Source organism: Erythrolamprus reginae, chromosome Z, assembly GCF_031021105.1.
Source record: "Erythrolamprus reginae isolate rEryReg1 chromosome Z, rEryReg1.hap1, whole genome shotgun sequence".
Lineage (NCBI taxonomy): Eukaryota > Metazoa > Chordata > Lepidosauria > Squamata > Dipsadidae > Erythrolamprus > Erythrolamprus reginae.
In genome coordinates, this window is record NC_091963.1 from 47,734,421 (window position 1) to 47,757,958 (window position 23,538).

The following is a 23,538-nucleotide window of genomic DNA, read 5'->3' on the forward strand; positions in this document are numbered from 1 at the left end:
GAGAAGGTTGCATGTGACAACCACATGACCTACTGTCGTTGTAAATATCTGCCAGTTGCCAAGAACCCAAATTTGGATAATCTGATTGTGGGATTGCTCTGAGCAAGAGGACCAGTTGTAAATCACCAATTTCAGTGTCAATTATAATTTTGAAAGATTACTACATGAATGGTTGTATCTAACAGTACAACTTACACTTGTTTTCTTGCAAGAATTCAAAAGTCGTTGCCATTTTCTCAACCCAGATAGTTTTTGAAATTCTAGTCTTATCTATAGACCTGGAATTGAAGCATGAACCAGGTCCAAAGTTACCAGCTTTATTGAGCTCAAACAAGGTAATAAAGAGTTGCCATTTCCTGTAACATTTTCACTAAAACAAGGTGGCTCATACTCAGATTTGGCAAAGTTGCTGTAGTTATAGAGGTCTTTCCTGACAGTAAAAATGTAACCATAATAATGGCATAATATATTTCTTCCTTTTCTGACAAGTTTAACTGACCAAAGGGATCGCTTCAGCTTATCTAAAAATAACATGCTTATAAAGGAAAAGGAGGGAGGGGGAGATTAAGATTTTCAATTAATTGAACAGGTCCAATGATTAAGTGCCCAGGGTAGAAATTGTGTCTTGCTTAGCCATTAAAGCTGACTGTGTGACTTTGGGCCAGTCACCCTTTATCGGGTCTACTCACCTCAGAGGGTTGTTTTGAGATAAATAGGAAGAAAGAATGTCAGCAGTGGTCACTGCCTTGAGTTATTGTAAATCATTAGGGTTAAGGTTAGGGTTAAATAAATCCACCTATACAATAGTGCCAATATTTACAGCCCCAGATGTGCTAGAATTTACAAATTCCAAAATTCCTAATTAATATATTTGTATCTCAAAATACTGAGATGCCATTAGAAATGAAGAAGTGAAGTATTACATGGATATGAGCATATGAGAAATTGTTTTCTATGTATGAAAGATAGTAATAAAAGTGTTAAATATACAGTACTATGTATTGCTAGGTTTTTTATTTTAAAAGTATAACTAAAAAATAATAAGTTGCATACAAATGTAATGTTCTGATTAATTAATTCCTAATATTAACTCTAAAAAGGCAAACAAATTTCTAGTGAGAATTCTTATGCTGACCAGGCTTATTTAGATTTAACATACATTATATGATACTGGACTAAAATAATATAAATTTTATTTATGGATGTAAAACTATTTTTTTTAAAAAATAATTCAAGTGAATGGACTGTGTTTCATGTGCTCATATAAACACTGTATTATTATCATGGTTAGTTATATTGTCATCCAGATGTTCAGGCTGGATTTGACATTTTTATCATATCTAGTCCTTCACAAGTACCTGGGACAAACAAATGTTGTTCTTTTATTGAATTAAATGTTTTGTTGCAGTATGTAAGCTGTTAGGAAAAAAACCTTTCCTTTTATAATTATTTTGAACTATTATTATGTGGAACATAAATTTTCTGAGCTGAAAGCCACACTCCTAAGTGAATGGGACAAAATTTAATTTTCATATTATTATTATTTTAAATAATTAAACCTAGTTAATATGATAACTTTCCATCAATCAATAAACAAGTGCAATGAGAAGGTGTTCCAAGATTTTCAGATGGTAATGTCCCTCATTGATCTATCAGACTCTTTTCTACAAATGTACAGGAGAGATTTTATCCAACCATTCACTAAAGAAATTAAATACAATCGTATGAATCAATCTTACAAAATTAAGACTCATTGAAATCACTGAGCTTATTTCTAGATACAAAGGTGTAAGATGGCATGCTTAAGCTGTTCCCACCTAATAGTTTTATAGGCAAGGAGTGCAGGATCTTCAAATTATAAATGAATCTAACGTAAAGGAACTTACTAAGCATACTTACATGTATTGATATTTATGCACAGATACACACATAAGAATCACAAACTTTTCCCTATAGCATTTTTCATGGAAAATGGAAAGATATCTCCGCTCCCCCCCTCCCTCTTTTTTTTTAATCACTCCAACATTTAAAGAAGAATTAAGAGAATGAAAATCTCATTTCTTCCTTGGTCCTGAAAAAGCTCCATAATTGCTTTTACGTCTAGATCAAGTCAACTCTCTTTCCTAACAGGTGCTGTTTAGTACTATTGTTTTTCTTAGCTGAAAGCAATTTTTAGCTCAGATGTGCACTTTTTGTGATTCTTCAGGCCTTTATGGTAGTCCCATGGAGTTTTTGCAGCTGTCTCATAAATCCAATGACAGCTGAAAATTAAGAGCCCTTCTAGACTTAGAATCTTTTCTTTCATGAAGAATGCAACAAAGCCAAGCTAAACTTCAGTCTTCAAGTCTAGCATCCTATTTACTGACTGCACATGTGTCTTGTCTAAATTGAATTTCAACTGATCACTTTAAAATATCAAATGGCTTCCATAATGTATTTTTGAATATGTTTACTAATTTTATAGAAAGAGTGATATTAGTCCATTGAATACAATTCTGATTGAATGCATCCAGCTATGATTAATTTCTTTATCAATTATCCCTTGTTTCATTCTTCCAACAATTTTGTCCTTTTTCTACATAGATACTTTGCATAATGTCTTCAGCTTCAGTAACTTAATATGCGCAAGTTCCTACATTAAAAACTTTATTTCATAACCTCCTGCAAACATTTTTGTCATTTGAAGCAGGGGGAGGGTAATAATCAAGGAAAAAGATTCTCTTAGACAATAGTCTAATTGTGGAATGGTCTTTACAACATATAAGTAATTTAAGGTGACCAGATCTTAACATTGATAAAGTGATGGGGGGGGGGGGTTTCCTTGATTAAAAATTTGGTCTAAATTGTAAAAGCATCTGTAAAAGCCTTCAGAGGCATGCAATAGTGATTGGTGGTAGAAAAATTTCATAAGTAAGTCAAATCTAGATGATCTTTGCATTTGACAGATAAATGTTAGATTTTTTTAAAAATTGAAGGAGGTACAGAACAATTAGAAATAGAAAATTACTTGGAAATCTAAAAAGATGCATGGATAAAAGCATTCAGAAGAAACCAGAATTTAGGACTTGATACTGGGAAGTTTAAAAACTGCAGCCAGAAAACCAAGGATGAATCTGGCCATTGTAGTAATTAGCTTGTCTATGATAAGATGTGGACTTGATTTGTCAGTATCAATTTAAACTGGGGGGGGGGGTGCTTTATATTACAAACATTACAAACATTTATATTTTTTTAAAAGCTAAGAGGATCAATCTTACTTTATTTCTGTTGCACACTAACTCTCTTAAGGTAAACCAACAAGTCTGCCTGGATTGCAAAAATCCACATGACCACTGCAAAAGACTTAACTTTCCAGCGGTCATTCTGATTTTTTGCAGCCCAGGCCCTGTCACGTAATTTTGGCAGAATACGCAGGACTGAACCTTTAATTGACTAAACTCATAGTTTCAAACTCTTGCTCTCTTTCTACCTCTCTCTCCCTCCCTTTTTTTCTATTTCTCTCTCCCTCCCTTTCTCTTTCTTTCACTTTCTCTCTCTTCCTTTCTTCCTCTCTCTCTTTCTCTCTCTTCCTTTCTTCCTCTCTATTTTCTCTCTCTCATTCTCTCTCTCTCTTCCTTCCTCCCTCTCTCTTTCTTTCTCTCTTTCCCTCCTTCCCTCCCTCTTGCTCGCTTTCTCTCTTCCCCTCTCTTTCTTTCTCTCTTTTTCTCTCTCTCCCTTCCTCTTTCTTTCTCTCTTCCTTTTTTCCTCTCTCTTTCTCTCTTCCTCCCTCCCTCTCTCTTTCCCTCTCTCTCTCCCTCCTTCCCCCTCTCTTTCTCTCTTTCCCTCCCTCTGTCTCTCTCTCTCTCCCTCCCTCTCTCTTTCTTTCTTTCCTTCTTTCTCTCTCTTCCTTCCTTCCTCTCTCTCTTTTTCTCTCTGTGGAGGCAGTCAGAGTGCAACAGCCAGCCTAGCACCTGGGTGGGCTTCCTCCTGGGGGGCTGCGGGGATGGCAGGTGGGGGCTCTCTGCATCTCAAAAACTGGGATTTTTTAAATGTTATATCCATTGCCTTGCAACTACATTTCAATCTCCATATTGCCTTTTCTTCAGAGTAAAGATTAAGTTTGATCTTTAAAAGGTGTTCCTATCAATAGTCCACATGGGAGTTGTGGCTCCAGAGGCTTCCCCCCCCCCGCCAATGGAAGAGAGCGGCTGCAAGGAGAGCTTCTTCTGGCACCTCCCCACTGTAGACTCTGCAAGGCAGGCAGGTGGGTGCTGCAGCAGGGAAGCAGGTCTTGGGGGGGGGCAGATCAGGCACCACCAGTTGCAGCCATCGGGCGGGGAGAAACAGCGCCTGGCTCCACTCCCAGGGTAGGAGAGGCGAGGAGCAGTGGTGGCTGTGAAGTTGGAGACTCTTGGAAGGGGGCAGGAGGGAAGAGAATCCTTTTGTGGCCATGGGTGTTTTTATGTGTGAGAGAGAGAGAGAGAGGGAAGAGAGAGAATTGGAACATTTTTTAAACAACACAAGAACATGGGACAAATTATTATAAAGCAAGACTGTCCCGTCCAAAGCGGGATGTCTGGTCACCTTAACATAATTGTTGAAGCGATAAAATTGTTAAATTGATAATTGTTGTACATAATGTTGAAGTAATAACATTTTAAGATCTGGATTATTTTGTGTTATTGTGCTTTTAGTCTGCTTTCTAACATTTGGAATTTTTAAATTTTAATTGATTTTAACTGTTTTATATTGGTGTAAATTGACTTTTGTTGAATAAAGTAGCACTTAATCTAGTTTTCAGGTAATGATGTCTAACATTTTTCCAAGACTGGGAACATTGAGAGCATATATGTCTCAGCTGTAGATTATGAGCTTTAATTAAAATCTCAATGCAGTGTACCATCTGCGGTTTGTTTTGATAACAGCCAAATATGACCCCTTTGCTTTTGCGTAAGAACCGAGTCTGCGGAGAGGGGCGGCATACAAATCTAAATAATAAATAAATAAATAAATAAATAGCAGTAGAATTTTGTTCTTAGTATTAACTTAATCTATAGGTTAGATATGTTTAAAATAATTTTGGAGATGCAAACATTTACAGTATAATACAGTATATATCATTTTATATCCATGTTCACTCTTGTCAACTATTTATTTATTGAATTTATATAGCCAATTATCTCAAACTTGAGTTCACAATACAAAAAAAAAAATCATTAACCCTAATTTTTTTTTTTACAGACTGTGGATTAAATGTTCACAAGCAATGTTCAAAGTATGTTCCCAATGACTGCCAACCAGATCTTAAGAGAATCAAGCGGGTCTATTGCTGTGATCTCACTACGCTAGTCAAGGCCCACAACGCACAGAGACCCATGGTGGTGGACATATGCATACGCGAAATTGAATCAAGAGGTATAGTTTTTTATGTTTTGATTAAACAGAATTCTAATTTCTCAATTACTGAAATTCTGATACCATTTCATATTTTGATAAATCATTACCAGATACCATCAAGCCTAAATAATACTCTGTTAAGTATTTCAATAATATATCAATGTTGTTTGTATTTTGTTTTCTTTTTTAATAATTTTTTGTAAATGAAAGATTAAGAACCTATACTTTAAATTTCAAACAGCTGAGTAAATTGAGGTTAAAGTTTAAAGATAGATCTATAGATGATTTGTAATAGGTCTGAATGTGTTCCTATTTATAATACTCCAATTACAATAATTAGAGCTTTAAAAAGCTTTTACTTTTTAAATCTGATATCTCCATATAGAACTGACAAAGGAGAAAACTAGAAGGGAATTTTAATGTAAAATAATTTCTAAAATTGGTTTTGGCATCAATCAAAAATTCCACATTGGTGAGCTTTGGTTAAGAAATATCCTTTTGTTTTTAATTATTAGTGCAGATTTCCCTGATCTCATGCTCTCCATGTGGGTTGAGATTGTAGCACCCAGAATTTTAGTTGGCATTTTGACTGGGAATTCCAACGCTTGTGGCCATAATACATTTGGAGGGAGTGAAGTTGAGAAATGATACTTGAAATGATAGATGTGAATCTGGCTAGTGCAACTGGTTCTAACTGGGAAACATCACAACTTTAATTAGATATTTAAAAGCTTGAAATATTTTTATTCCATCTTAAACAATCTAAAAAACATTTTTTGCTATTTTTTCATTTGCTAATGTAGGTTATTTAATTTAAATAAATTTGCATACTTAAATTTTTCTTTCCAATATTTTATTCTGAAAACTTCTATTAAATTTAAAATTATTGAATGATAATTGAAAATCAAAAGAATTACATACTTAATGTTAAGGCTATATTTAAGGGTATATTAAGTTATATACATTATCATTCATTATCAGCAAAAATATGTTACACACACACACACGTATGTACATATGTTTGCACATATGTATGTAACATGTTTTTTGCTGATAATGAAAATGAAAGGAGAGTAGTATAGATCTATTTTGAGCTTATTTGCTCTCGTCAGCTACCCATACCCTTACTGGGATTTAAACCTGCAGCCTCTTCTTTGCACTCGACAAAAAAAAAAATCACGCACACACAAACATCACTTAAAATATATTTTCTTATAAATCAAACCAATTCCGAAAATATTTCACTTTGTAAATAAGTTTGTAGTTTTTATTTTTATTTAGTTCAAAAGGAGCACGGGGAGCTACTTTAGATTGGGATGATTTCATAGGGACGGTTAATTTACCTCTATAGTGTAATAATTCTTCAGAAGAAATTAGTAGTTATCTTGTAATTTTTTCTCTGAAGTAGGCACTGTAGGAGACTACCCTTGCGGATGATGTAGAGGCTGTGTCTCAAGCAAAATATGGCAGCTAAGTTGCTATCAAAAGCCACTTGAAAACAATTCTTCTTATAATTGCTGCTTTTACAAAATCTATACTGATTGCCAATATGCTTCCAGGATGAGTATGCTAATGATTTGTGGTCTTCTAAGAGATTTCAGGCTTAAGAGATTCTATTAAAGAAGGATAATCAAAAATCTTCCTTTTCATGAATGTAATTGTTTTTAGAATCCAGCCATCAGTTTCAAAGAACCCTTCTTATTAAGTTTAAAATTGAGTTCCAATCACTATCATGCAACTATATCTACAGTGACTGTACCCATTTTACATGCAACAATTCTACACTAGTCTCTGGTCTGTCCATTAGAAAGGATTACCAAGCTAAGAAAACCTCTGTTTAGTGCAATTTCTAAACAAAAAAAAGGAACAATGATCAATAAACTATGTCTAATCTAGCAAAATATAATTCTGTAGTTTATTAAATTAAATGAAAATTTTTAAATTAAATGAAAGCCAAACTCTCCATTTGAAATGAAAACTCCATCAAAAGATACATTGCCAAAAAAACACTAAGAGTCACAAACTTAATTTTACATAGCTTCTTCTCTAGAAACAGCAATCTACTAACCAGAGCATACAAAACATTTGTCAGACCAATTCTTGAATACAGCTCACCTGTATGGAATCCACACTGTATAACAGACATTAATTGAAGAAGTCCAGAAATATTTCACAAGAGTCCTCCACTCCTCCTCACACAACAAATTACCTTATTCCTCCAGACTTCAATTACTACGTTTAGAAAATTTACAGCTACGCCGCCTCCAAACTGATTTAACTATTATTCATAAAATCATTCATCACAATGTACTCCCTGTTAGCGACTACTTCACCTTTAACAACAACACAAGAGCATGTGATAGATATAAACTAAATGTAAATCGCTCCAAACTAGACTGCAGAAAATACAATTTCAGCAATAGAGCGGTCAACGCATGGAATTCACTACTGAACTCTGTTGTTTCCTCCCCCAATCCCAAAATCTTCAACCTTACATTATCTACAACAGACCTCTCCCCTTTTCTAAGAGGTCTGTAAGGGGTGTGTATAAGTGCACCTTCGTGCCTACCGTCCCTGTCCTAATGTCTTTTTATCTTTTCCATCTCTACTTTATACTTATATTTTGTTAAACATAGTACAATACTATATTTGTATGACAAATAAATAAATAATAAATAAATAAATAGAACCTCTAGTCATGGCCATAATTTGTTCCATAACTTTGGTCACAAACTGATTTGGTCATAACCCGAACCCAATTCTGAAAATTTGGTGCTTACAAAATAATGGCGCTGGAGTGGAAATCAGCTGTGGGGGAAAAATGTGAATATTTTGGTCGGAATCCGATTCGGTCGTTGTCAAAAGCATTTGTGACCAGAGGTTTTAATGTAATGGCAAACTAACCTGGGAAAATATGGAAGAAGAAAAAATACATAGAGTGAAAATGTATCTGTAGACAGCAATTGATAGAAATTTGGTTTGCAGGTTTGAAGTCAGAAGGCATTTACAGAGTTTCAGGGTTCACTGAACACATTGAAGATGCCAAAATGGCCTTTGATCGAGGTAACAATATATTTTAGCTTTGAAAATGATATTTATTGTTTTATTTTACTCTCTCATAGGTTTGAGAGCTTTTTGTACCAAAGATGTAAATTTTACTTCTTACAAAGGTTGTATATTTCATGATTCTTTTATTTTCTGCTTATATTTACCACATGGAATAAAAATAAATCCTACTTAGAGAATGCATAGTATCCCAAAATATACAGCAGAGCTCATTATTTAACAATAAAGAAATAATAATGGTATTGTAAATAAAGATTCTGATCTACATTGTGAAGCTTTCTGAAGTTACATCATGAATTACCAGATGAAACTACCATATTTTTTGAAGTATAAAATGCACTGGAATGTAAGACGCACCTTAATTTGGGGGGAGGAAAATAGGGGGGGAAATCTGCTTACCAGGTATTTATCTAGCTAGCGTCGTTAGTCTGGTCAGCTTCAGCACATTATTTTATACCCTGCTTAAGGGCTTTAAAAAAATTATTCTGAGAGAATAACAATGAACTAACTTGCAAGCCAGTAAGAGCTGGGAACATCATTAGCACTGGAAAGAAACAGTCTGAGCAAATTAAAAAAAACCTGTAAAGACTTAGGGCTTGGAAAACATTCTTCTTTGCAGAGAGTAACAATGAAAGAGCTTGTAAGTGGGTAAGAGCTGGGAACCTTGTTAGCACCTGTTAAAGCTAGAAAGAAACATTTGTAGCAAGTTAGACCAATGGGGGGGGGGGGGAGACCTGCAAAGACTTAGGCTTGGAAAACTTCCTTCACAGAGAGTAACAATGAAGGAGCTTGGGTACATTAATAACACCTGGTTAGGGCTGGAAATAAATATCTGGAGCAAGCAAAACAATGGGGAAAAAAACCCTACAAAGACAGGGTTTAGAATACATTCTTGGCAGAGAGTAACAATGAAAGAGCTTGCAAACTGGTAAGAGCTGGGAACATTGTTAGCACTTAGTTAGGGTTGGAAAGAAACTTACTCAGCGCAAGTTAGGGTAATGGAACAAACTCTGCAAAGACATAGGACTTGGAAAACATTCTTCACAGAGAGAAACAAGAAAATAGCCTGCAAGGTAAGAGCTGGGAAGATCGTTAGCAGCTAGTTAGGGCTGGGGGGGAAAAAACTACATTTAGAGTATAAGATGCACCCTAATTATCAGTCTCTTTTAGGGAGGAAAAAGGTGCGTCTTATACACCGAAAGATACGGCTAAATTACATTTTTAGTAGATTGAATTTAGTAGTAGATATTCCACCGGAATCCTCATTTGTGCCTACAGCCTTGCTCATATAATCCTTTGCTGTAGACAAGAATGAATCCTTTTGCATTCTACCACACTTGAATTTCTTCTTCCTAGATGTGCTGTATCATATGCTATTTCTACACTTTCTGTAAAATGAGGATAAGGTTCTGATATTTTAAAAAATCAAGACTTTTGATTTAGTACTATTGATTTCTGTAACATCTTAGTAAGAATGCAAGAATGATTGTTTATTCTTCTACTGAATGAAAATGAATGTTATACAGCAACAGTTGCTCACTGTGCTGAATTGCTATTCAATTCTGTTTCTGCCAGCATATTTATCTATTTATTTATTTATTCAATTTCTATGCTGCCCTTCTCCCGAGACTCAAAAACCTTTTTGTGTAGCTTGTTCATAATGGCCTCATTGTGTTTACTAATATCTGAGCTTTTGTTTGCTTCTTTGTCCTGCTTCATATTAAATATTTCATATGTAATGTTGTCCTACTACTAAGAGATAATTGCACAATTATACTTCCTACCTATTTGATTTTTATGGACATCTTTATTCATCTTTGTCTTGTGAATATTTCAGCAACACAATTTATCCTAGAGATTAGAATGAGCAGAAAACACCTGGTTTATACCATGTACGGCATGTCTTCCGATTGACTACAAATGGCATAGTGCAATGATTTATAACAAGTCCTACATGTACCACAGATAGCACTTACAAACAATCTGAGTACAGTGGTACCTCTACTTACGAATGCCTCTACATACAAACTATTCGAAATACGAACCGGGTGTCCAAGGTTTTTTTGCCTCTACCCACGAACCATTTTCAACTTACGAACCCTCGCTTTTCACTCGGCTGCCAAAACAAGCGCTTTTAAGTTTGCAGGCTCTTGTGATCACAAGGGAACTGGAGCCAGACTTTGCCGTGTGGGGTCTCCACCCACCCATCCCTTCTTCTAGAAAACAGCGTGTCCAAGAAGCTCTCCGTAGCCGCCCCGGGGTGGCAGGTGGATAAAACAAGGCTAGTGGGGTGCTTGGAGGGGCAGCAAAAGGGGACGTATGGAGGAAGCAAGGCATCCAGCTGCCCACTTTGCTGCCCCTACAAGCACCCCGCTAGCCTTACTTCCTCCATACATCCCCTTTTGGTGCTTGTCCAAGCCCCCCCCCCTTCCCTTTACAGTCTCCTGGCTTCTATCATTAACCACTAGACCAATGAATGCAACAATTTGGACAATAATTACCCATTACATATCATGAATTGAATTTGTACACTGCACACACATACAGAAATGTGCACACAATGCATTCATTCCTTATTTCCTAGCTTACATTTACACTATCAACACACTTTAATTCTATTATTTATTTAAAGAATAAACAAAATAATTCATAACAAGAAGGTTTTCTATTCACTACAAAAAGAGGAAAAAAGAAAAGAAATGAAATCTGCAGGTTGCTATAAGTAATTTTTGAGCCCTTTCCTTTGCTCTATCTTGATTAATGTTTTAAAATTGCAGCTTTCACAGTGTCATTGTTTTGTTTTAATTGCACTACTATTTTTCACATCCAGTTTCTCTTAATATTATATTTGTATAGAGATAAAATAACCCAATTTTCAGAGTAAGCAATTATTTTCACATGTAAAAAGTTGCTTTTTACTTATGTTCATAATTCATAAAAGGAAATTGAAGCTGATTAGATACTGATTTCTGCAATAATATGATTTGCTTTTATAATCTATCAATGTCCTCTCTATTTAATATTAGTGAAATCTGGATAACAGAAAATTTATGTTTATCATCTCTTCAATAATGTAGAGGCAGCTGCAATGTTTAAAAAATCATTTCTTTTCACGTTTGTAGTAGTTTAAGATTCATTGTACTATGAAGCAATAAACTGTCAAACAATATTTTATACTTCCAATTCTACAATGTCACAAATATGAGATAAATAGGAGGAGACTATTTATAGTATAGCAAAATAAATATTGTGATGATAAGAGTAGCAGTGAATAGATGCTAATGTGTAAATACACTCTGCTATAACAAATAATGTTATAAAGAATTGTTTCCCAATTTCAATACACTGAATTGGAGATAATAGGATTTAATTCAATTTTGTTCCAAATTAATTTGCTAATATGATAAAGTTACAGCTTGTTTCTGTTGAGAAAGAAATGTGGATCTATTCCTTCAAGTCTAGTGGCCAGTTAATCTGCAAAATCAGAAAGCTAATAAAAATATAAAAGATCCTTACAGTCACTTAAGCAAAGTGGGAAAGATAAAAAAGAAATGATACATTTCTACATATTTAATTTTTATTTTATCAGAGGCTAGCCTGATACTGTCTCAAAACTCCCACTTGTACAAAATATCACAATGTTAACTAGTGCTACCCACCTAAAATTTGAATCATTTTTAGTTTAGAAGCACTGTTTAGCAAAGAGCCGGGGTAGTGCAGCAGGTAGAGTGCTGTACTGCAGGCCACTGAAGCTGACTGTAGATCTGCAGGTCAGCGGTTCAAATCTCATTACCAGCTCAAGGTTGACTCAGCCTTCCATCCTTCCGAGGTGGGTAAAGTGAGGACCCAGATTGTGGGGGCAATATGCTGGCTCTGTTTTAAAAAGTGTTATTGCTAACATGTTGTAAGCCGCCCTAAGTCTAAGGAGAAGGACAGCATAAAAATCGAATAAATAAATAATAAATAAATGTTTATCTACAGTTACAGTAAATGATCACCATATTTTTCGGTGTATAAAACGCAGCTTTTTGTTTCAAAAAAGTGTGCCAAAAACTGGGTACGTCTTATACACCGAATGCAGTTGGATGGTGGTCAGCAGCAGCATGTAGTCCTATAGTCCAGTGGTGGCGGCTTCTATGGTGGTGGTTGGCAGCAGCAGCAACAGCCTTCCCGCAGTCCAGTGGTGGTGGCTTTTCCCGCAGTTTGGCGGCTGGCGCCTGCCATTACTACCAAACTGGGAGAAGCCGCTATCACCAGACTACAAGAAGACTGCTGCTGCTGCCAACCGCTACTGCAAAAGCTGCCACCACCAGACTACAGGACTATATGCCAAGTTTCAAGACAAAGGGGAAAGCAGAGCTTCAGATCTCCATCGCATGGGCGCTTCTCTCCCTTTGTAGGTTCATCTCGTGCAGAGAGACTGAGCGCGCCCATCTTTCCTTCCCCCTCCCAGCCACTGAGGAGAGCAGTGCGGGCACTTGCAACTCTTTTCCCTGGTCTTGAAGCAACAGTGGCTGCAGCTGCTGCTGCTGCTTCCTCCTTGGCCTTGACATTGTTTCCTTCCAACATAGCGAGGATGGGAGGCTGCTACTTTCACCACTGTCACTGGTTCTAATGGAGCCTGAGGTAAACGGGCAGTGCTGCATTTTCATGTGGACCTGCTTCATCCTTCCTCCACAGCAATGAGCAGGGTCTGCCATAAGACGCCCAGGTTTCAGTTCCAGGTGGGGATGGCAGTGAAGGAAAGTGTGTGTGTGGCGGCTTATGGCAGCCCTTGCTCATCGCTATGGAGGAAGGGCAAAGCAGGTCCACATGAGAATGCAGTGCTGCCCGTTTGCCTCAGCCTCTATTAAAAGCAGCGGCAGCAGTGAAAGGAGCAGCCTCCCGTCCTCACTATGTTGGAAGAAAACGACGTCAAGGCCGAAGAGGAAGCGACAGCAGCAGCTACAGCCACTGTTGCTTCAAGGCCGGGTAAAAGAGTTGCAAACGCTGTGCTGCTCTCTTCAGTGGTGAGGAGGGGGAAGGAAAGGTGGGCATTCTCAGTTTCTCCACGCAAGACAAACTTACAAAGGGAGAGAGGAGAATAGGGTGCCTGCGGCAGGCAAGGCTGGGGCTTACAATTGAACCAGGCAGTTATCAGTGGCGGGCGACAGAGAAGTGCGATAGTCAGGTTTTCACTAGAGTTGGGAGAAGGGGATGAGGAGGAGCTGCCTTGGCCCTTTGGAGACACGGAGCCAGGCCTTTGTGATCTGGCAATGCAGCAAGTCACTTTCAGAGGTGGATCCCGGCAGCGTAGGAATTCTGGGAGTTGAAGTCTTAAAGCTGGCAAGTTTGAAGACTAGGAGTTAGGGGTGCAAGGGTCTTTAAACCTGGCAGGCTTAAGGCTTGTGGACTTCAACTCCCATTTCTGAGCTAGCATGACTGGTGGAGGAATTCTGGGAGTTGGAGTCCACAAGTCTTGGAACTGTGAAGTTTGAAGTTTTTAAAAAGTGTACATTGTTTTAAAAAGTGTACATGCTTTTTAAAAGTATACATGGTTGTAAAAAGTATTCTGCTTCGCTGGTATTTTATTAAACAATATAATACTACACCATTTGGTTCAGAATAATTTTTTCCTTGTTTTCCTCCTCTAAAATCTAGGTGCGTCTTATACACCGAAAAATATGGTAGTTATCAGTTTTAAAGCTATATTAGGTTTTAAAGCAGGGTACAAAAGTATAATTTCTTCCCATGTGGTTTTATATGTCTAATTGACATAGGAAAATCCTGTCATCTTATTTTCTGCACCATCCTATTTTCATGAGAACTATGCAAATCTGGCTAGAGGCTGAACAGTCTTTTCTCATCTATTTTTAATTTGTGCTGTTTTAAAACATATTGTTCATTTATTATAATCAAAACAGTAGCAACCTTGGACATTAAAAAAACAGATTGGTGAAATCATAAGGAACAGATTCTCTGTTGTACTCAGAATAATAATATGTATTAGATAAGTCAGCGTTTCCCAACCGGTGTTCCGCGGCACACTGGTGTGCCGCGAGACATGGCCAGGTGTGCCGCCTAGCTTCAGCTGGGCGGGGCACTGCCGGTACTTCCGTCCTGGGGCTCCCGCTCGCAGCTGTCTCCTGCTCGATGCCGCGGTTTTCGGCGCTCTCCTGCTGGGCCCCAAAGAAGGAAGGCAGAGAGAAGGAGAGCTCCATTCTTCGCACCTTTTTCCCGCCTTCTTTCTTTGGGGCCCAGCAGGAGAGCGCCGAAAACCGCGGCATCGAGCAGGAGGCGGGGGACAGCTGCGAGCGGGAGCCCCAGGACGGAAGTACCGGCAGCGCCCCGCCCAGCTGGAGCTCCTCTTTCGTCGACGGCAAGTGTCCGATGGGAGGGGGGGTGGCCGCAGCGGCCGCAGGCAGTCGGGGGAGATGGCGGCGGCGAGAGGGATCGCTCGCTCGCTCGCTCTCAGCTGACTGAAAGTGGGAGCCCTGACGGTGGCGGTTGGACGTTCTGCTGGACGTCGTACATGCTGGCGCTGCGTGCCTGGCATATACGGTGTCCAGCACCACGTCCAGCTGCCACCGTCAGGGCTCCCGCTTGCAGTCAGCTGAGAGAGAGAGAGAAAGAGAGACATATAAGAGGCAGAGAGAGAGAGAAAGAGAGACATAGCAAGAGAGGCAGAGAAAGAGAGACAGAGCAAGAAAGAGAGACAGCAAGAGAGGCAGAGAAAGAGAGATAGAGAAAGAGAGAGAGAAAGAGAGACATAGCAAGAGAGGCAGAGAGAGAGAAAAAGAAAGAGAGACATAGCAAGAGAAAAAGAGAGACTTAGCAAGAGAGGCACAGAGAGAGAGAGAAAGAGAAAGAAAGAGAGACATAGCAAGAGAGACAGAGAGAGAAAGAGAGATAGCAAGAGAGGCAAAGAGAAAGAAAGAGACATATAGCAAGACAGTGAAAGAGAGAGAGAGAGCAAGAGAGAGAGAAAAAAGCAAGAAAGAGATAGCAAGAGAGACAGAGAGAGAGAGCAAGGGAGAGAGAAAGACATAGAGGAAGGGAAGGAGGGAGAGAGAAAGAGAGCAAAAAAGAGAGGAAGAAAGGAAGAAAGAGGGATGGAGAGAGAGAATGAAGGGAAGGAAGGAAAAGAGAGAAAGAGGGAGAAATAGAGCAAAAGGGAGGAAGAGAGAGGGTTTTTTTGTCCAAACTTTTCTTTAGCCCGCCCCCCCCCCCCTTTTAGTGTTCCCCAGGATTTTGAAAATACGAATAATGTGCCGCGGCTCAAAAAAGGTTGGGAAACACTGAGATAAGTAACAGTGCTATGATGTATCAGGATTGTGTAAGAACATATACACACATAATATTGTGTGTAATTCAGGCAACTAAGGAAAGCAGAGACAATAAACTATGATATAGGTAGATTTTTTATGATTGTCCAAAGCCATTTTAGATTCCACGACAAACTTCTTCTGAAACTCAAATCCTACGGCATCTGTAGACTACTACACAATTGGTTAACAGCATTCCTATCTAACAGACAACAAGTGGTCAAAATAGGAAGTGCCACTACTACTCTTCCTGCTCCTGTTAACAATGGTGTCCCTCAAGGGAGTGTTTTAGGACCCACACTATTCATACTATACATAAACGATCTTTGCGATTGCATCACTAGCAATTGCGTTCTCTTTGCAGATGATGTTAAACTATTTAATACTACCGACAATGCTGCTACCCTTCAAAAAGACCTTGACCACGTAGCAGAATGGTCTAAAACCTGGCAACTGTGCCTACTGTCCCTGTCCTATTGTGTTCTTTTGTTACTTTTTATCATTACTTATCTAATGTTTTATTTGTACAAATTATCACCCTATAATTGTTTGACAATGGTTTTACACCAAATGTCTGGTGTGTGGGCTGCATGTCTATATAGGTAGATAGGTCTATCGATCAATATTTGAAAATGCTATGACAAGAAATAGTTAACTTTGCCCCCAGGAAAAAATAATCTTTAAATCCACCCTCATTCTTTTTCCAGATGGTGACAAGGCAGATGTGTCTGCTAATATATATCCTGACATAAATATTATTGCTGGCGCACTAAAACTGTATTTCAGAGATTTGCCAATTCCTGTTATCACTTATGATACTTACTCTAAATTCATAGAGGCAGCAAGTAAGTATTAAGACAGATTTCTTATATTAATCACTTATTACATTCTAAAATTATTACAATATAAAATTCCAAGTAGGATTTTTATTTAATGCTGGCATTGACCCTTAATGAAATTGACTGTGTCTCACAGAAATATGCAATGCTGATGAAAGACTAGAAGCTATACATGAAGTGTTAATGTTACTTCCTGCTGCACACTATGAGACTCTTAGATACTTGATGATTCATCTCAAAAAGTAAGATATATTGCTTTATTTAAAGGAGCTTGTGCATATGTGGTGTGTATGTGTATGTATGTAAAAGTAGTCAATGTATGATCGCAATTGAACCCAAAATTTCTGTTGGTAAGTCAAACATTTGTAAAGTGAATTTTGGCCCATTTTATGACTTTCCATGCCACTGTTATTAACTGAATCACTGCAGTTGATACGTTAATAACCCAGCTGTTAAAAAAAACCTGGTTTCCCCATTGAGAAGGTTCCCCTTAAAAAAAAAACCAAAATAAGATGGCAATGCACGCACAGTGCTGGATACAGAAAATTCCCCAAAAAAAATTCAAAGAAAAAATCTTCAATTTTTTTTAAAAAAGATGGCAGCATCCTTTTTTGATGACACCAGTGGGTTGCTACCAGATTGTGTGAACTGGGAGGAACCCACCTTTGGTGTGACCTTGGGACACAGCAACAGTCATAAATATAAATCCATTGCCAAGCATCTGAATTTTGAGCATATGATCATAGGGATGCTGCAAAGATCATAATTGTAAAAAACAGTCCATAAGTCACATTTTAGTGCTATTGTAACTGAATAGGAATTTCTATATAGGCCCATATTCTTTCAGGTTATTGCTATGAGGGACTTTTAAAAAGTGAGACTTTTAAGACAGATGGAAGCAATTAACATATGCATGAATATTCTTTATCTTAGATACAGTAAGGAACTGCAAGTAAAATTGAAATTTCATGGAATTCACTGCTAGAGAGTACTCTAAGGACAGAAAAATAATAATATTTATTTGGGTAGCAGAACATAGGAACAGATTTAAAAGAGGGAATGAGTAGTAATAAATCAGTTTATTTGGAAAATTATGTGTGGTTCTGGTCATTGTTGCACCTGACAATTTGTTATATTTCTTGATAGAATAACTAAACAACTAAAAATGATAATAAATAAAATTAGGAAGCTTATGCACTGCTTGGAGTGGTACGTTTAGATGATGTCACTGGATGTATTAGAAGTTAGGAGATGAAAAGATGAAGGTCATGGAGAATCTTGTAAGGTAATGAAGTAAATAAGTACGGTATAAGGGTCTGTGAAACAGCAAAATAATTTTGGCAGCTGAGTTGTAAAAACATATATAAATTATTGGTCCTGTAAACTAAAAATAATATTTTAAAAAGCAATTCTAAGAAATATATATATGTATATTGTCTTCCCATTATAGGATTACCATGAATGAAAAGGAAAATTTTATGAATGCTGAAAATCTGGGAATAGTGTTTGGACCTACTTTAATGAGGCCCCCAGAAGATAGTACTCTTGCTACACTCAATGATATGCGGTACCAGAAGCTAATTGTGCAGATACTAATAGAAAATGAAGATGTTTTGTTTTAGACCATCACAGCTCTTAATTTTTAACCATCGGCAATAAAAATTAAATTCAAATAAATCCTCATGAAAAGAATTGTGAGAAATTTTTCATTTTATGTATCTTGTAAATGTATACTAAAATATTTACTAAAAGCTATGTTTCACCAAGATAGGAAAACAAAAGTTAAAAATAAAAACTTCCCTTTTCATCTTTCACATTGCTTCCAATTTGTCCCTGTGTAGAAAGATTGCAGATTTCTTCAGTTAACTTATTGAAAGAAAAGAAACTATATTTTTTAGATCACTAAAACAAAAAAAGTACAATTGAGTTGGATCCCGAATCTTATCCTGGCTCAATTTCTACTAAAATTAACTCTCTCAGCCCATCAACTTGTAAAAGTTCATATGTGTAGCAAACATATTTTGCTACAAATTTTAGATTTCTTTTTTAAAAAAGCTTTGAACATAATTATTCACAAATAGATCATGTCTACATGCAGAAACAGGGAGCAATTAATGCAGTGAGATTCTTGTTCACATAAGATACTTTCAAGATATGAATTGATATGTTTAGTCATTATAACATTGAAGAAGTTAATGGCAAGGTTGCAACAAATGGTTATCATTCAGAATTTTGAATCAGAAGGCAATAGCTTAGTTTGTCCAAGATATTAGCACAAGGATGTTCATTAGTGTTATTTCTATATGGATATACATTTTTCCATATATGACATAATTATATATGTATGAGTGAAAGAAAACATGTATTTATAAATATATTTTATACTTATGTTAGCTTTAGGAATGTCTTTTTATTAAGCTAAAATATAATTCAATGCGGTGCATTGATTATTTTCTGTATATTTTTCTTAAGCATTATTGCTATACTATATTGAAAACATTTACCACTGTTGTAGCATTATCCTGACATATTTCTTTAATTGCAAATGTTTTTTAAAAAATATTTTACTTCAAATCTGTGTGAACATTTACTGTAGAGATGTGGCAAATGAAGTAATTTTTGTTTTAATTTTACCTCCCAAAGAGGTATGTTTTAAAAAATAATTAAATATTATTGGCAATACCATCAACTACCATATTTAACATTTATTTCTTGAAATACAGTATAATTATGCCAGATTCTTGCATATTTCTGAACTTAGTAAAATGTTTACACTTATTTAAATTTTTGTTATTTTTAAATGCCAATGAGTTCAATATTTATAAAAGTAAAGCTGTTTAAATTAAGCCTTTTCTCTTCACTGTATTTTAGCAAATGTGTTAATAATGGAGATAGAATGAATGAAAGATAAATGGGACATTTTCAAATTACACAAAAGTTTTATTCTGTCTTTCTAGAGATTGATCTGTCAATATAATAAATGCAATTCATTCTAATACTTCTCATCATGAGATTTTCATACAGATATTTCAAACACAGGTAGATAGTATAGTGTAAATCAGAATTTTCTCTATGGAAAGATGTTAAACTATACTCTTGATTTGTATGGATTACAAATTTTGAAAGCCAATTATGCTGCTTTCTGAATTATTTCAGGGAGCATAGGTTTCTATACAAATGTGTGTAATTTTGATAATGAAATAAGAGTAAAGACCAAATGGGGCAGGAAAACAATGTACAGTATATTAATTATTCTTTACCTAAATCAACAAGGGCTAGATAGGTAGAAATAGGCTGTGGGACAGATGACAGCACGGTATAATTTTGGTGGTCTAATAGTCCAAGAAAATCTCTTCAGTTACACAAATTTAAATGTTGTAGGCTATATACTAAATACTGTTATGAAATGGTTTATTTTGTGAAGTGGAACATGCTTTGTTATTTATGATAGTGTAAATGAAAAGAAAAAATAAACCTGTTTAGTCCATTTGTTATTTTCACTGTAAAACATACTTTCTCTATATCTTTTTGAGGTTTTATAACTTATATGCAAGAGTTAATCTGTGTGACACTCATTCATGCATTTATCATCTTCCACTTGGATATTAAGATAATACCCTCTTCTTGGTATTGCTTCTGAAGATTATTCAGAACCTGAGTTTACCTCAAAATGCAACAACTGTTGGCTGATGAAGGCTGCTGCATCTCAATACATTGATGCTGCAAGAAGGATACAATTTCAAGTACTACTTTTAATCAATAAAGCCCTTGTGGCTCAGTTCTTATGGTAGGAGCACCTCCTCTTCAAGATTGAAACTCCCCTTCCTATATGTGTGATGTAATAGGCTATGTGAAACTAGGATAAAGTGACCAGATTGTAATTTAGGTAAAGCAGGATACCATTGCCGGGGAGGGGTGACTGTGTGTGTGTGTGTGTGTGTGTGTAAAAATACCTTTGGGACAGTGGCCATGGGCAGGGGTGTGGTTCCTACTGGCCTGGATGGTACAGGACCACTTGCTGAGGAGGGTGGCTGCTTTGGTGGCATCCGCGGGGAGGCTCAGGCCCCCGTATTGTAGGTGTGGACAAGCAGGAGGGCCAGGCAGGAAAGGGGCGATTCCCATGCACATTCCATATGGTCAACGTATATCAGGGATCTGTACCTTCATTTAAGGAGGCAGGGGCGGGGAGGAAGAAAAATCCTCAGCCACTCCACCGAATGGGGAAAGAATTGGGTAGATTTATTTATTTACTGCCAAATGTAGGAGAGAGAAGTTGGAAACATATTCGAGCGAAAGCCATGAGTGACAGCCACGATGCCTCAAAGCAACCCTGACCGGCCTCCCCTAATCTCTTCCAGTCTATTCCCCTCATTCTGTTTCATTCCTCCATTTAATTTTTGGCATGGTGCGGCGAAGCTTCCGTTGACATTGGGCACTCCCAGGCAATCATAATCGTACGTTATATTCTCCAAACCTAAGGTGACCAGATGTCCCATTTTTTAAAAATCAGGACTTTGTAAAAACGCTGTGGGACATAGGTCAAATTGCTCAAAAGCGGGACTGTCCCACCAAAAGCGGAATGTCTGGTCATCTTAAACTATAAAGCTCTGGTGGTAAAGTCAGACTTCTTTGTTGGCTGTTCCAGCTGCGTAGAACAGCTTGATTCCCTGGATGAGATAGGCCTCTCTTTTTTATATTTTTTTTTACCCTCAAATGATAGTTAACTTGAGCAGCATGGTGCCCTAGTAGTAAAGATACTCATCTTCCAGATGGAACATTGAGTGTTTAGTTCTAGATAGCAAATGATGTTTTTCTCTTAGGTCACTAACAGAAAATATTTGCTGCAAACTCCACATGGGAACTAGGAAGGGCATCCAGCCAGTATGTTAAGACACATATTCCAGTGTGCTTGGAATACAGGTGATTCATCCCAACATACAGTACTGGTTGTTGATCCTGTGAATGGTTTTTAATTTTTTGATTTTATTGATGATTATTTATTTTTATTGACCATACTATATGTTACGTTATTTAGGGCTACTCAGATATATATCACAAGATAACTATACACAGTTTCAGTAAATAAATGTAAGTAAATAGCTCAAATTACTAATATTTTGTCAAACATCCAATATTTAACCAGTTTCATGTTTTTCCCTACGGGTAGTCCTCAACTTATTTATTTATTTGATTCGAATTCTATGCCGCCCAGTCCTGAAGGATTCAGGGCAAAATGAACTTACAATACTTCATTTAGTGACTGTTCAAAGTTGCAATGGCATTGAAAAAACTGACTTATAACCATTTTCATTTTCAAGTTACAACTGTTGCAGTGTCCCCATAATCGCATGATCAAATTTCACATACAGTATTGTTTTTTGGTGTATAACATGCACCAATGTATAAGACGGACCTAGATTTTAGAGGAGGAAAACAAGGAAAAAAGTATTCTGAACCAAATGGTGTACAGTAGTCCCTCGCTATACCGCGCTTCACCTACTGCGGCTTCACTTCACCACGGGTTTCTGAGGAAGTCGATCAGCAGATTTAAACAGCCCACTGAACTCGATCGGCAGGTTTTTAAAAAAAAAAAATATCTAAAATTGTAAATACTGTATTTAAATACAGTATCTAAAATAAATACTGTGTGGGAAAGGTTTATAAACACTTAAAACAATGAAAACTTACCAAACAATTACAATATAAATACTTAAATAAGTATTATCAGTCGATAAATTCCCCATCGCGGATTTCACCTATCGCGGCCAGGTCTGGAACGTAACACCAGCGATAGGTGAGGGACTACTGTAGTATTAAATAGTAATAGTAATGTGGCTCACAGTGTTTTTTGTGGGTCTTCCTTCCTTCCCTCCCTCCCACCCTCCCTCCTTCCTTCCTCTCCACTTCTCTCTTTCCCTCCCTCTTTCCCTTTTCTTTCTTTCTCTCCACTTCTCTCTCTCTTTTTTCCTTCTCTCATTCTCTCCCTCCAGGTCTCTCTCATTTCTGTGTATCTCTCCCTCTCTCCCCGCTTTTCTCTCTCATTTGTTTCTCTGCCTCCCCCCCCTTTTTTTTGCTCTGGTCCCTTCAGAGCAGAACAAACAGGAGGGCAATTCCTTTCCACTTCCCCCTTGCCCCACCCGAGCATGCTTTTTTGGCATGTGACTGGGCACGCGGTTTGATTTGCCCATTTGGTGAATCGATTCTTAACCTAGCAGTCCCTGAAAGCTCTGCTGGGTGGGAAAGGGCGCTTTCTGCCATGGTAGGGAAAGGATAACCAGAATACCTGCTGGTGGAAATGGGAAAGGCTCAGCTAATTTTGTCCTCCAGTTTGTGAATGTTTCTCAACATTCTACAGAAAAGTCACTACCAACGCTGCTGACTACTGAGAGAAGCCGGTCTCTCTCAGTGGTTAGCAGCGGTACCTTCCCTAGTCTGCTGGTGGTGGCTTCTCATGTGCTATGGTGGCGGCGGTCAACAGTGGTGGCAGCAGCCTTTCCATAGACCAGCGTTGGTGGCTTCTCATGCAGTTTGGCAGCAGCACTGGCAGCAGCTCTTTCTCCACAGCTTTCCCATGTTTTCATGGCCACAGAGGCATCCAGCCACCAAACTGCATGAAAAGACACCGCCACAGGACTACAGGAAGTCTGATGCCATCACTGATGACTGCCGCCCAACTCCCCCCCAGGCAACATTTGGGGTATAAGGTGCACCCAGTTTTTGATGCACTTTTTGAGGTAAAAAGGTCCATCTTATACACCAGAAAAAATGGTATCTGTTAATTTGCTCATATTTATCAAGTTTGCAGTGTCCCAGAGTCATGTGATCACCTTTTGTGACCTTCTGACAAGCAAAGTCAATGGGGAAGCCAGATTCACTTAACAACCATGTTACTAGCTTAACTGAAGTGATTCACTTAATATCTCTAGCAAGAAAGGCCATAAAATGGGACAAAA

At 37.5% G+C, this 23,538-nt stretch overlaps 1 protein-coding gene across 3 annotated transcripts in view; it reads left to right on the top strand.

Moving 5' to 3' along the window:
- The window catches only part of CHN2 (chimerin 2), a 137,457-nt gene extending 117,385 nt beyond the window's left edge, over positions 1 to 20,072 (top strand). For all 3 annotated transcript variants that reach the window (XM_070729510.1, XM_070729511.1, XM_070729512.1), the window contains 5 exons: positions 5,221 to 5,394; positions 8,362 to 8,439; positions 16,454 to 16,591; positions 16,722 to 16,827; positions 18,036 to 20,072. In XM_070729510.1, the coding sequence (XP_070585611.1) occupies positions 5,221 to 5,394; positions 8,362 to 8,439; positions 16,454 to 16,591; positions 16,722 to 16,827; positions 18,036 to 18,207 (668 nt within the window). In that variant the 3' untranslated portion in view covers positions 18,208 to 20,072. The remainder of the gene's footprint in view (positions 1 to 5,220; positions 5,395 to 8,361; positions 8,440 to 16,453; positions 16,592 to 16,721; positions 16,828 to 18,035) is intronic.
- Positions 20,073 to 23,538: the final 3,466 nt, after the last annotated feature.